At 32.5% G+C, this 13,430-nt stretch overlaps 1 protein-coding gene across 1 annotated transcript in view; it reads right to left on the bottom strand.

Moving 5' to 3' along the window:
• The window catches only part of LOC148619144 (transcription factor A, mitochondrial-like), a 30,086-nt gene extending 16,883 nt beyond the window's left edge, over positions 1 to 13,203 (bottom strand). Inside the window, exons 1-4 of the mRNA XM_088578738.1 lie at positions 13,085 to 13,203; positions 6,825 to 6,961; positions 4,295 to 4,365; positions 558 to 707 (exon numbers count right to left, since the gene is read on the bottom strand). Of these exons, the coding sequence (XP_088434864.1) occupies positions 558 to 707; positions 4,295 to 4,365; positions 6,825 to 6,961; positions 13,085 to 13,182 (456 nt within the window). The 5' untranslated portion in view covers positions 13,183 to 13,203. The remainder of the gene's footprint in view (positions 1 to 557; positions 708 to 4,294; positions 4,366 to 6,824; positions 6,962 to 13,084) is intronic.
• Between the last annotated feature and the right edge of the window lie 227 nt (positions 13,204 to 13,430).

Here is a 13,430-nt window from a genome sequence, read left to right as displayed (position 1 = left end):
TAACCTTTAGAAGGATTAAGTTGTTTTTTTTTTAATTTATTTTCTTAAATCCAAAAGAAAAGATAAATTGAAAGTTGGTGGACTTGATCAACAACTTTTGGAATGTGTGTATTATACATTAAAATACGCCTCTAGGCTGAAACTACATGGTCCTGCCAAAAATAAAATCAACATGAAACTACATGTGTTGTCCGGCTATGTAATGATATGATTTTAAGCTTTGCCTATGAGGAACGGAGCTGTTTGTATGCACAGATAAAGTATTATACAGGTGATGTCTAACCCTGCAGGAATATGCCAAGATTTCATAGACTGAAATCAACACTCATCCTTGTAAAAGTTCAAACAATCACTCCCTAATTACTTATGTCATTTCAGACCAAATAATTTTAAGCCATTCATGTTTCAGACCCCCTACATGTACATGTAAAGGACATCACAATGGCAATTAAATATTCCTTCAACTTGATACATGTCCAAAACAACCATAAAATGTAGTAAACATCAAACTACCCATTAGAATATGAACATTCAATGTAACAGGTAATTTTATTTACTTTCTTCTCCTTCTTTCTCTTTTTCTTTTGTGTTTTTTGTTTTTTTGCTTCCTTTAACAGTATCACTTCCTCTACAGTCAAACTTTCTTTAAACCTTTCCATCTCTTGTCTGTATTCCTCCCATCTAGCTTTGCTTCTTTCTTCATATTCCTGAAATTACAATATACATTATCAAGTAATCTATTCTACATGAATCTTACAACATGATGAAATAGGCCATCTGTATTAATTCAATGATATGCTGCTTTTAAAAATAATATTCCAGTGTCTTCATTCTGGCAATAAAGGTGCTTTCCATTTTAAAATTAATGCAGTCATGCCAAACTTGAAAATTGACTTTACACCTACAATATTGTTATGTTTTCCATAGAAACTTGTAAAGCATGAAAAATATTTAATTAAACTCCAAATTAAGAGATTTTCATAATTGAACATAGTGTAAAGCTTCATTATAGAAATTGGGAGATTTTTGTTCCACTTTCCTTTCTAGTTCTATAACTAACAGTTCAGAATTATGTTGGTCCAAAAGGGAATGTAGGAGGTTTGGACTGGGGAATTTCCGGCAAGGACATTTTGGCCTTCGACATTTCAACAAGGCTATTTTGAAATGTGGATGTTTCGGCCAAGGTATATTTATTTCCCATGTAACAGTTCAATTAGAAAGTAGAAAGTTATTAAGGAGGTAAACCAGGGTTAAAGGACATAACTCTTGAAATCAGTGATATGTTTACATCATAATCAATTTCACCAAAGCTTATAAAATTTTCATTTGAAATAGAATGAAATCAATCCAAGTTACTTTGATGCTTAGAGGAGATTGATGTAAAATGCTTTACACAAACATTACAATGATTTGAAAGAGTTATGTGCCTTACCCTAGGTCTACTTTCTTAAGTGGTTACCACCATTTAATTTTTAAAAAAAATGTCTTTTTAATTGAAAAACAGCAGTTTTTTATGTTGTATTTCGGAACTTATTTGTTTATTATTTCCAAAAGAGTTGTAATTATTTGACTTAATTATTTTTGTTTTGTTTCACCTTCCTTTGAGTACATGAAAACCCTCAAAACAGGACTCTTGCCCTCCACAATTTCTGGTTAGAACTTCCATGGCACTATCATATAAAATTTGGTTAGTTGTATAATTGAAGGTTGTCTGTAATGACTTATATACTTCATGAGATTTGTGTATGAATGTGCATAACAAACTAATCCAGCTAATTGCATGTAACATAAATTAATAGCCAGGGTTGATGCCAAGGTTCCGGTAATTTTGACAGCCCATGTCGGACATTTTATCAAACTTCAACAGACGAAATACTGTGTCGGTCCTTTACATGCTCAGATGGAGAAAAAAAAACTTTTTTTATATTATTCAAAGATAAATATTGGCATTCTGTTATTTCATCACATACTATGTCTATTACAAAATATCTGAACGAGTGAGCAAGGTCAGTTTCGACCACACACGTGGACGTTCTTCAATTTAAACAAAACTTCATATCTCTTGGACTTTTTCATCACATCGGCAAACAGCTAAGAAGTTGCGAGTGATGAAAAATGTAATCTGGTTCCCTGGTTAATATCAAATGCAACCTTAGGATCGCCAATTTTTTTTAAATTTGAATATTAGAATGTATAAAAATGAATAAAATAACGTCTTATCTGCTCAGCAAATCAAAGGACAGAAGATGACAAGGGGTTATATCATGGATCTGGAAACGGTAAAAAATGCCGGTCATTGACCAACAAATTTTGCAAATGACTGACAACAATTTTCCAATATCAGATATAAAAAAAAATTGTCAACCCTTATAAATTACAGTCTGCATGGTTTTATTAGTGTATAAACATCCTGTCTACCAGTCTCCTAATTTTAATCATTTTAACACAGCAGTCAACAGACCATTTAAATCAATATACAAAATGTGTTCGCTGGGCTGCCAGGTTAGGAAAAATGTTGATGAATAAAAGAAAATCGCAAATACTTTTTGTATATTGATTAAATGGGTTGTTGACTTCTGAAATAAAAGGATTCAAACAATAAATTTATAATTACAAACTCAAACTGATTAGTAGTTTCAGCACCACATGCTTTCGTTGCCACTGAAAGATCAGTGGGAAAATGATGGAGTGCATTAAATTTTTGTAAATATTTTTTCTTAATTTTAAAAATCAAGGTGTAGTAATAAATGTATGAAAAGTCTCCAAGTCATTTCAATTCATTCATATACAGAATGATGCTGCAAAAATACTGTTAATTTTATTATGCAATCAACTAATCAGTTACAGGTAAATCACAGTCGCAGTCACAGGTAGTTGCACATCGCCTAATATTGACACAAACCAATAAACATAGACTTGCTACAAGTCTCTCTGTAATATATATTTTATACAGCAGCTGGATAGTGAATGAATATTTGATAAAAATGATATTTAATCAAATAAAATATATATTACAGAGAAACTTGTAGCAAGTGTACAATAAACAATTAGGAGACAGGTAGACAGGATGTTTAGACACTAATTTAACCATGTAGACTGTAATTTATAAGGCTTGACAATTTTTATGTCCCATATTGGAAAATGGTTGTCGGTAATTAGCAAAATTTGTCAGCCTATAACCAGAGTTTTTTAATGTTTCCAGAACCTTGGTTGATGGATTGTTTGAATATTTGACAATTATGCGTAATAATAGGTACTGTCCTAACATGATAGTATACATGCACAGTAACTACTCAATAATTTAAGGAGGCAGACCTAAGGTAAGGGACACAAATCTTAAAAATCATTGTAACGTTTGTATTCAGCATTTTACATCAATCTTATTTAAGCATCTACTCAACTTGGATTCATTTTATTCTGCTTCAAATGAAAGCTTGAGAGGCTTTGGTGAAATTGAATATGATGCAAACATATCAATGATTTCATGAGTTATGTCCCTAACCCTAGGTCTACCTCCTTAAATCATTTATAACTCATTCATTATCTAGTACTTTTCCTAAAAAGAAAATCAAATTAAATCATTTCTTTATAAACTTAAAAATATTCATATGTTCAATTAAGTTTTGACACTAAGAATGATAATATTGAAAATATGAATATTTTTTTTTTTTAAAGTTCAAAAAAAAATGATTTTCATATTATAATTATTAAGTGACTAATAAAATTGCTTTGTTTAATACCTTAATTCATTAAATACTGAATAAACTTTATCTGCAAAGAATAGCAAATAGTACTAAAATTTTATATTTTCAGCCAAAACGTCCTTAGGAAATATCCTAGGCTGAAACATCCTAAGTCCAAAAGCCCTGAACTGAAATATCCTTGGCCAAAATGACCGCCCACCTCCCAAAGCAGCCTCTTGTGCTAAACAAGACAACTTGCAGAAAACTACTTACATTTAATTATAAGTCAAATCATTACTAGAAATTTCAAAACAAATCCTCATTAAATTGACAACAAACAATATTATTCTAAATTTTAAGTAACACATGTATATAAAATTAATATATTCCACCCTTTTGGCCAGTTAAATCTTATCTGTTGTGGTTATAACCCTTAAAGTAATCCCAACCTTTTTCTTTTGTTATGTGTATAAGAAACTTCATTCAGATGCACAATTAATGATGCATCATTCAAGCTAATGCACAAAATGAAGTGTCTGAAAGTTTAATTTTGCCACATAGGAGTCATTGTAAAATTAATGAGGGTAGATTAGGCATCTTTACTTATGTACCTTTTTTGTATCTTCATCAAGTGAATTCCAATTTTTACTGCATATCTTGACAAGATCTGATAATTTGACATCTAAAATGCAAAAATCAAACTGGTATTTAGTGCTGAAATAAATACAATACCTCTCTATCTTCCACATTTTGTGTCTGTCAACACCTTAACAGAAATAAGACAAGAGATATAAAGTCACATGTTCATGATCATAGAATAATAAGAGGTTTCATTATTTTTTTGCAACACAAGTACGTTTGGTTTTGTAGGAGGTACTTTTAGTTTAATAAAAATGTATGAAATTTTAAAATTCTGGACGTACAGTGTACCTTTCAGTAGTTTAGGAGGGTAAAAGTACCTGGCACCACCTCTTAATGAAAGGCCTGATAATGTACTTCTTTCCCATGGAAATTAAGACAACACAATATTTAAAGGCACTGCTAAATACATTAAAAGATAAACTTGGATGTTTCAGTCAATGCCAGGGTTTTTAAGTTAATAAATTGAAGTGTAAGTGGACTTTTACATGTACGTACATGAATATGTACATCTAATGTAAACTTTAACAGCTAATTCCACTTTTTAAACAAACATAAAATGCTTTGCTGGGTGCAGCTTTATATAGAGCAAAGATCAAACCCTGAAAAGTCAGAGCAAGTATGGATACGCCAATCAAACTTGATATAGCATTGAACTTTGATAACAGTCGGAAATTTGGCAACTGATTAGAATTTAACAAGAATTAGTGGCCACTTTTTTGTTACTCCTTATTCCTAAATAGTTACAGTCAAAGTTTGAAAACTTCCAAAATCAATCCCAAACTTGTGCAAAGAACTTGAGAAAAAGGATGCTGCAGACTATGAAATCAGCTTGTATCTTGACCTACTTGGAGATTAATGGAAAAGGAAAATTATACAACAAATGCAATGACTTCTCAATCCATATTGTCAACTTTCCTTTCATCTGTAGCAACATCCCTTCAGCACCTGTCTATGGGTTTCATATCACAAATCATATGTTGTGCAAGAGCCTGTCTTAACTATTGTGACTGTTTACCCTGCTAGAATTCTTACAATCATGTTGAAGTCACAGCTACAGAAGTCTTATGAACTTTATCATCAACTTGTAGACTGTATGGTGTATTTATCTGCACCATGAGAACTGATTTTTTCAGTGTCACAGTTTTCTTTTCCTCTTTTGTCTACCCAAGACTTGACATTTTATGAGCAACTTGGTGGGTGTTTTTAGAGAAGCAGAGGATTCTTACCTTACCAGTGCACCTGGTCCTTGCTACAAGTTTTTAGTGGAGTCCGTGTTGCTCAATTACTTGTGTTTCTTTGTATGTTACGTTTGTTGCTTTGGTAATTTCATGTTCTTTGTTGTGTGTGTCAATTTTCCCTGTTTAGTCTTTATCCTTGAAATTTATTCTTTCAATCCATTTCCATTTATACAAGATCTTTTCACTTTTACTCAAGTTACTGTTCAGACATAAGGAAAATGTTTGTCTCTTGCCCCTTTTTGGTCCCTAATTCCTAAAATAATCTAACCCACAAAATCAATGCCTGTCTTCCCTTGTTGGAATAGAATAAATTGAAGCAATATCATAGACATCCATATACTGGAGTAATATAGTTAACCCTTGTCATGCTACCCCCGGACCTGTTCAAGATTGGACCTGGTTCTGCTTTATTGGTTCGGCCAGTCTTAATCTTAGTTTAGGAAAGAGTAATCTGTGCTGTGTCCATCTGCAAACAGCTTGACTGTGCTTTAAAATGAGGCTATTTGATATAGAATGTTAAAAAAAAATAATGACTTGAAAGCTAAAAGAAGAGGTCACCAGTTTCCATTGTTGAAAAAAAAAAAACAATTATATTTTTGGAGGGTAGGGTTCATTTCTCAGACACTCGCCAGAGCAGAATTAATCTGTAGTATTCATTTTGCCTGGAAACTAAATAAGAATGATTTCTGTCAACACCATTTGTACGTCAGCCCCTTGTATTGCATACTTCCCGTTTCAGACCATACAGAGGCCAAAAATTGGAACACTTTGTAACACAATTTGGCTTCAGTAGCCTTCAAGGTGTATAGGCTGTAGGATGAATGTGCTTTGGTTCCTGATTTGCTCCCGTTGAACCCCACATGTAGCAAAAAATTACCAGAAATGGACAAAATTTACCATTTTCGAGTGGCAGACCCATTTTTCCGCGTTGGCTTATCCACCCTCCCTTGTTCTAGAATTTGATAAAGATTTAACAACTAATATTCATATTATCACACAAAAACACCAATGTGTGAGATTTGGCAACAGTTTAAAAAATCAAATGTCAAAAAACAATAGATCAAAGGAAAATGCCACTAATTCAGCTTCAAAATGCATGAGACTTGACAGGCCAATTGCTACATTTAGAAAATAACAGGGAAATAAATACATTTACAAATAAAATAAAAATAAAATGTAAAATAACACAGAAAAGAAAGCCCAAATTTTCAACATTACAGCCTTAGTCAGGAGCAAAAAAATACAACCATAAAATGGTTACCTTTGTTATTCTCCCTTAATTCCTTCATATGAGATACATAAAAGTCAAGGTATGCATTCAATGGTCTCTTTGGCTGCTTAGGCAGAGAATCAACATCAATGTGTGGCTTTCTCCCATAATGACAACAAACTACTGGCCTGTAATGTAAAAAAAAATTATTTAATATACATACTACTTGTATTTTTTATAAATTACATTAGGATGAAACAAAATCATGAATGTATTTTCCCAGAATTTTCAGTCAAAAACACAACAAAACCTAGAAGAAATATGTCTCATACCTGTCAACCCACCCACATCAGAGGGGAGACTAGCACAAAATCAATGGAAAATTTAGAATCTTCCACATGAAAGATTTGTGGGGAATTTATGGTTGGAATTACTACATTTTCCATGAGAAATACTAAATAATTAAATTTTGACATAAAAAATTTGCTTTTACATAAAAATCTCCAACATGAGACATTGTTAATTCAAGATAATTTCCCACATTTACTGTCATAAAGGTTACAGGACACACTTTGGACATATCAAGAAGTCCCTTCAATAAACACAGAGTATGTCCATGTATGACACAATCCTCTGTTCAGCTTTTTTGCCGGTCTTTTTGGGTGGTAATGAGGCAAATCAAAATCATGAATACTACAATCACCATGGATGAACTATAATATCTCAGCATCTCCATTCATATGTTATGGTGGCAATGCCACATGAAGTGGTTCAAGGTTGATATTCTTTCACTCTTTAATCCTTTATATCAACTGTACATCAATTGCTTATCAGCACTAATTTTTTTCTGGTTCAGGAAAAAGTGAGGAAAACTGTTATTCCTCTGTAAGGGCAGTGATGTCAGTAAAATTCAGTAATCGGTGAGGTGGAATGAAACATGACCTTAATCTGTAACTGATGGTGGTAGACTCATTTACCAAAAAATCAGCTCAAAATCTGCAAGGGTTCAGAAAAAAAGTATGGAAAACTTATGTTTGACTGTAATGATGGACAGGTAAAAAAAAAACATTATATACTCCAGTCCTAAACTTTGTTGCCTTGGATATAAAAAAAATAATGGACCATTATGCCACAGAAATATTCATCAGACAAATGGTGTAGAGGGCACAAAATCTTCACCAGCTTGACTCAATTTTTACCAGGAGTGTCTGACAGTCCTATGGCTTTGGGAGTCACTTACCCGGTAGGTAATACAGGTAGAAATAATTACTGTTTTGATTGTAATTCTCATCGTTTTCCACCTTTTCACCAAAAGTTTGAGTTTCTAATTCCTCAATAGGTAAGATTTTTTGCAGTGAAAATGTGAAATATGAAACCAATAAAAGAAGAGAATTTTAGTCTGACTTTCATGTTAGGGTTTGTTGGATTTTGTTCTTTGTTCTTTTTTTATTTTACTTGTATATGACTTAATTTTGATGAAAATTTGATTATTCTGAATAAAAATTGATTTCAAAAAAGTTATGAACATTCTTTATCCCAAATGTGATGTAGTTTGATTCAGGGCTTTTTCTTGTGGAGGTTTTAAAATTACATACTGGGGTAAAAATTGAAACTCAGCTAGGCAATTTTGAAATTTAAGACGGTTCAGATCTTTGAGCAGGTTCTTGAATCACTGTATTTTCTTCATCAAAAGGTAGCGACAAGTATTTATATAGACACAGTCGGCTTTCTCAAGCATCTGATTTTTTGATAATCCTCATCATTACAAGTGTGATATAAATCAAACACATTTCAAAAGCTCTCAAAAATGTAAACTTTTAAACCACCCTAAATACTCTAATTTATCTGGGTTGTGTAATGTCAAATGTGAACACAGAAAAGATTAAATTTTTACCAATACATTTGTGTACCAGAATTTCTTTTTAAATACAGGAGTTTGGTCTTCCTAACAGGAGAATTGGTCATGACCTCTGAAAACAGAAGACTGGACCCTCCCAGTCTGGTAAGAAATTCACATGTATGAAATCATTCATCCCAACATAAGTTAAGAGGTTGTATGTGTCCTTGATTGTTGTCTTAGTTCATAATTTCACATATCTTTTTTTTCTTTTCAGGCCTGTTGCTTTAAGTCTTAAAATTGTTTCAGAGAATGAAATTAGAAGAGGCTTACTTGCCTATGATGGGGTATGGTCCCTAAAATTTATGATTGTAAAGAACTATACAAACTGGCTACCAAAATTTAAGCTGTAGGCTACCATGCCAGAATTTGAAGTTTCAACCATACATGTACGTGACAAATGTAAAAGCAAATGGTGGGTTTTTTAATCAAACTTCACTCACTTCCAACAAAAGCATGTCAAATATGATTGACATGTGATTCCACAGAGAAGTTCAGATAAGGCTTAAACAAATTTTGGGTTTTCGGTAATATCTCCTTCAAAATTAGTGTCGGTAGGTAAAGTTTATTGTTTTTTTTTTAACCAAATTAGTGTTGGTAGATTTGCAGGACATTAAAACCTACATGTACTTGTTTTGCTGCCTCTCTTATGACACCCCTGAATACTGAATTTGTCATCGCCACAACCATTTTGTTTCATTTTTTTAATGATTTTGAACCTCTACATCGTAGAGCAAGGCGATTCTAGTAAAAAAAAAAAAGAGGACGGAAATGCCTAAATCATATTTTTTGGGGTTTTTTTGACACCGTAAAAAAATTTAGGGTCTGCAGAGAAAAAATAGGGTTGGCAAGGTTACAGGAAACAGAGAGCATTTTATTTAGTTTCAGTAAAAATAACTAACAGTCTGGAGTCCTTTTTTTCTAATTAAAAGAAATGAATGAAGTTTGTTGTTCATACATTATATTTTTCTCCACTGTTCAATATTCCCTGCTAAAGAACCTTACCTGCCTGGGAAAAAATATAGGTCCAATTGTGTTTTCCTGATTGAAGCATAGTTTTTTCTAAGATAGGAAAGGCAACATCTGTCATTTGGGATATTATGCTCAAATTCGAATTTGTTCATCCTGAATCTTGTTCACCATATAACTGTTTGGTCTATACTTTATTCACCCTACATTTACAATTCCCATGCAGATACATGTATATGGTTTCAGTAAGAATTTCTTATCCATTTATTGGCCTGTGGATAACTGCGGCAGCAAGTATAATGAGAAATACATGTACATGTATATTTTTTTTCATAATGAGAATACCTCTAAGACATCAATTTGTCCAATGCAATACCACCTACTCTCCTAGTCACATTAATATGTGGATACAGTTGGGAATCGATGAAAAAATTCCATTTTGATGATCATGGTATCAACATCAACCAATGATTGGTAATTGGGAGTTTGAACAGGATGACCATTTAATACCGTTTTGCCAAAATGTCTCCATTATCTAGTCTAGATATCATCACATCTTATGTAAATGTGTGAAATCATCATCAATAAAACCACTTGTTGACTTGAAGCCTGTCCACCCCTGGCTGACAGAAAACAAATAGAATCATCCAAATAATTCTATTTTACATCACAGGTTATGTATGAACGGTATGTTCTAAAATGTGTAAACCCAGGGGTCAAGATTAACTTTTTGAGGCCAGTAGCCACCAGGGCTACTATACAATAAAATCAATTAGCCCAGAAAAAAGAGTTGGTAGCCCAGACTTTTTCGGACGAAATTTGGGTACGTAAAAATACTTGTTTGAGGGTATGAACCATTTGTTCATTGTTGAAATAACCGATGCAGAAATTAATAAGCAATTTGAAATAAGAAACTGTCATCGATTATGAACAATTTCCGAATAATTAGAACGGGTTACCGATAAAATTTAACTAGGGACGCTACGTTTCTGATCAAATGGTAACCAGTTAAAACTCCCACTGCAACTTTTGTTTACAATATATTTTTTTTGCCAGCTGAGCTACTAAAATGGAAAAAATGGTCGCACAGGCACATTTCTGGTCGCCATTTGCAAGTGGGCAACCATTAATCATTTCTCCTGTTAAACCGTACCTGTACCAACCTTTCCCTGTACCCAAATACTATTTTGCCAATTTCTTCATTATTACTTGATATTTTCAGCTGAAAGTTAGTACACATTTACAAAATGACATTATGGTTAGGCTTGAAATAATTATTCTTACCAAAAAAAAAAAAAAATATTTTATAGGATTTTCTGCTCTCAAAAGTTCGAAAATGTGCAACCCGAAATTCCCATACCCAAAATCAAAGTCTGATATATACATATATATATTTTGTTATTGGTACAATTTTAATGAATATTTGACATTACAACTTCATAATATCATCAAAATTTTCATTGAAGATACACGAATGTACAATTCTCTTTGTAAATTAAATTCGCATAAGACTTTGTTTATGAGACTTTCTTTTTCATCCTGAATAAGATCTTATCCATTCTTTGCAGATTCAGTGAGTGATGCTAAGTACGGTATGAAATTCAAAATCAATTACTTCTATTTTAAAACAATATCAAATCTTTTAAAACTTTATACAAAGTATCATAATGAAGTTTTAACCTCTTAATTATTTCAGAAAAACTTAAAATACAGACAGGAAAGTCAGAAATAGTCAATTATTAATTTGGTGCGGTAACTTCCGGTTACACATTTCAGACCTTTTGAAATCGAGAACAATTGAACAAAAATATGAGAAAAATATATGCCACTTTCTTGATAAGAAATGAATTGAAACTGACTTTTCCACATCTAATGCAATTTTCAGTTCTTCACATACCGTAAGAATAAGTATTTTCATAAACATTATTTGGGTACAGGGAAAAGTTGGTAAAGGTTACACATTTTAGACCCTACCTTTATGAACTGTTTCCGCCACCTGTTTTATTTCTGGAATCTGTACAATTAATCAGAAATGCTCTTACCTAATACAAACATTGCTGGTAATGCTCTACAGGGTAAAATGAAACTATACGACTGAGCATTAATACATGAAGTTCCAGAGGTATCAAGTCAAATCGGCACTTGGTTTAATCAGCATCTACCATTATTGTTAATTTGGCACCTTAAAAATAGTCAAATCGGGACCTGGTCAAATCGGCAACTTTACATTACAGTTGTATCAGAGTTTGATTTACAATGTATCTTATAAAATATTTAAATTTGAATTACATGTAAATATTGTTGAGTATTATGAGTTATATCTGTAATTTATTGTTGTGTATGTGGTGATAATTTAATAATATTTTGAATCAAAACTGGGAATCTGTTTTATTAATCCCAGATCTAAATTATCTATTTTTACTTTATTATTTCAAAACGCTCTGGTTTTCCTGGCTTTTGACCATTATGAGCCCATAACATGGGCCAGTGGCCCATTTTATATAGAAGCCAATGGAAATATTTTGAATTTCAACGGGGCATTTAGGGAAAAGATGAGCCCTCGCAAAATTTTGAAGGGCCAAAAATCTCTTAATACTGTCAAAAGGCACAAATAAACAGTTTATTTTTGTGCCTTATCAAGGGGCCCAGCAAAACAAATGACCAGTTTAATTCTATCTCAACACATTTTCCCATAAAATTAAAAGAGCCCATCCCAGGATAATCCCTAAAGGCATATTTGATAAATAATGAAAAATTTTGATGACTAATTTGATGCAATTACTTATTAAATGTATCGATATTTGGTGTCAAGCATCATCTTATATTCTAGTCGGACAGACAACTGCAGCTACTCCCCAGCACGAAGACATGGGCGGGATGTTAAAATGCTGACAATCCAGTAACTTTATTAATTGGAAAGAGAAATGGAACAAAACTTGTCATTACATATGAACAGTTATAGTTGTTCCATCTTGTTATTTCAGTCATTCTCAGGTTTTTCACATTTCCCTCAAACTATCTAATGGTTGTTCTTCCAAGGCCAATCTTTTAACAATAAAGGTGGTGATTAATGACAATAAACGAGGTGCCAATGTTACCAGAATTTGTGCCAATTTAACAAAATTGGGTGTCGATTTAACCAGACTGGGTGCCGATTTGACTATGCCAGTCTATGGCCTATCGATGGTGCCAATTTCACTATGTGCCATTATAACTAGAATTTGTTCCAGCGACAACTAACATATTCAATACATATCATAGACACACAGAATGGAGAACATCCATTCATGTTGTAAGTTTCTCTGTCTAGTCTTTATCCTTGTCCTTGGATTAAATTCTTTTGACTTTTGCTTGAATCTTGGTTCAATTGATTACTAATCCATTAATATTTTACTTGTCACATCATGACGTACAACAAGTAATAGTTTTTTTTTACATTGCATACCGAATATTGTAGTTGCTGCATCGAAATTTTTGCAAAACAACTTTTGCAAGTCCACCAGTCTTGGTTACACATGTTGCAATTTGCGCCATTTTTATCATCGGATATCCCTAAAAACCAATGCTAAAGGAAAATCAAATTATTTTTGGATAAGGTATTTATGTTTGATTTAAAAGTCCCATTGGCGCATTGAAATTTATGTATTAATTTTTTACAAGTCCTCATTATTAAAAACAAAAAACAAAATATGGGACAAAAGTTCAGGTAAATATGGTACGTTTTGGTCGTTTCGTCGTGTTTCTTCCACAATGTATGTGGTCTTAGTCGGTTAGAAAAAAAGTCAAAACAT

The sequence above is a fragment of the Perna viridis genome, chromosome 4 (assembly GCF_037379345.1).
Source record: "Perna viridis isolate PV_CMFRI_1.1 ecotype Kerala chromosome 4, ASM3737934v1, whole genome shotgun sequence".
NCBI lineage: Eukaryota > Metazoa > Mollusca > Bivalvia > Mytilida > Mytilidae > Perna > Perna viridis.
This window is presented reverse-complemented; position numbering and strand designations above follow the sequence as displayed.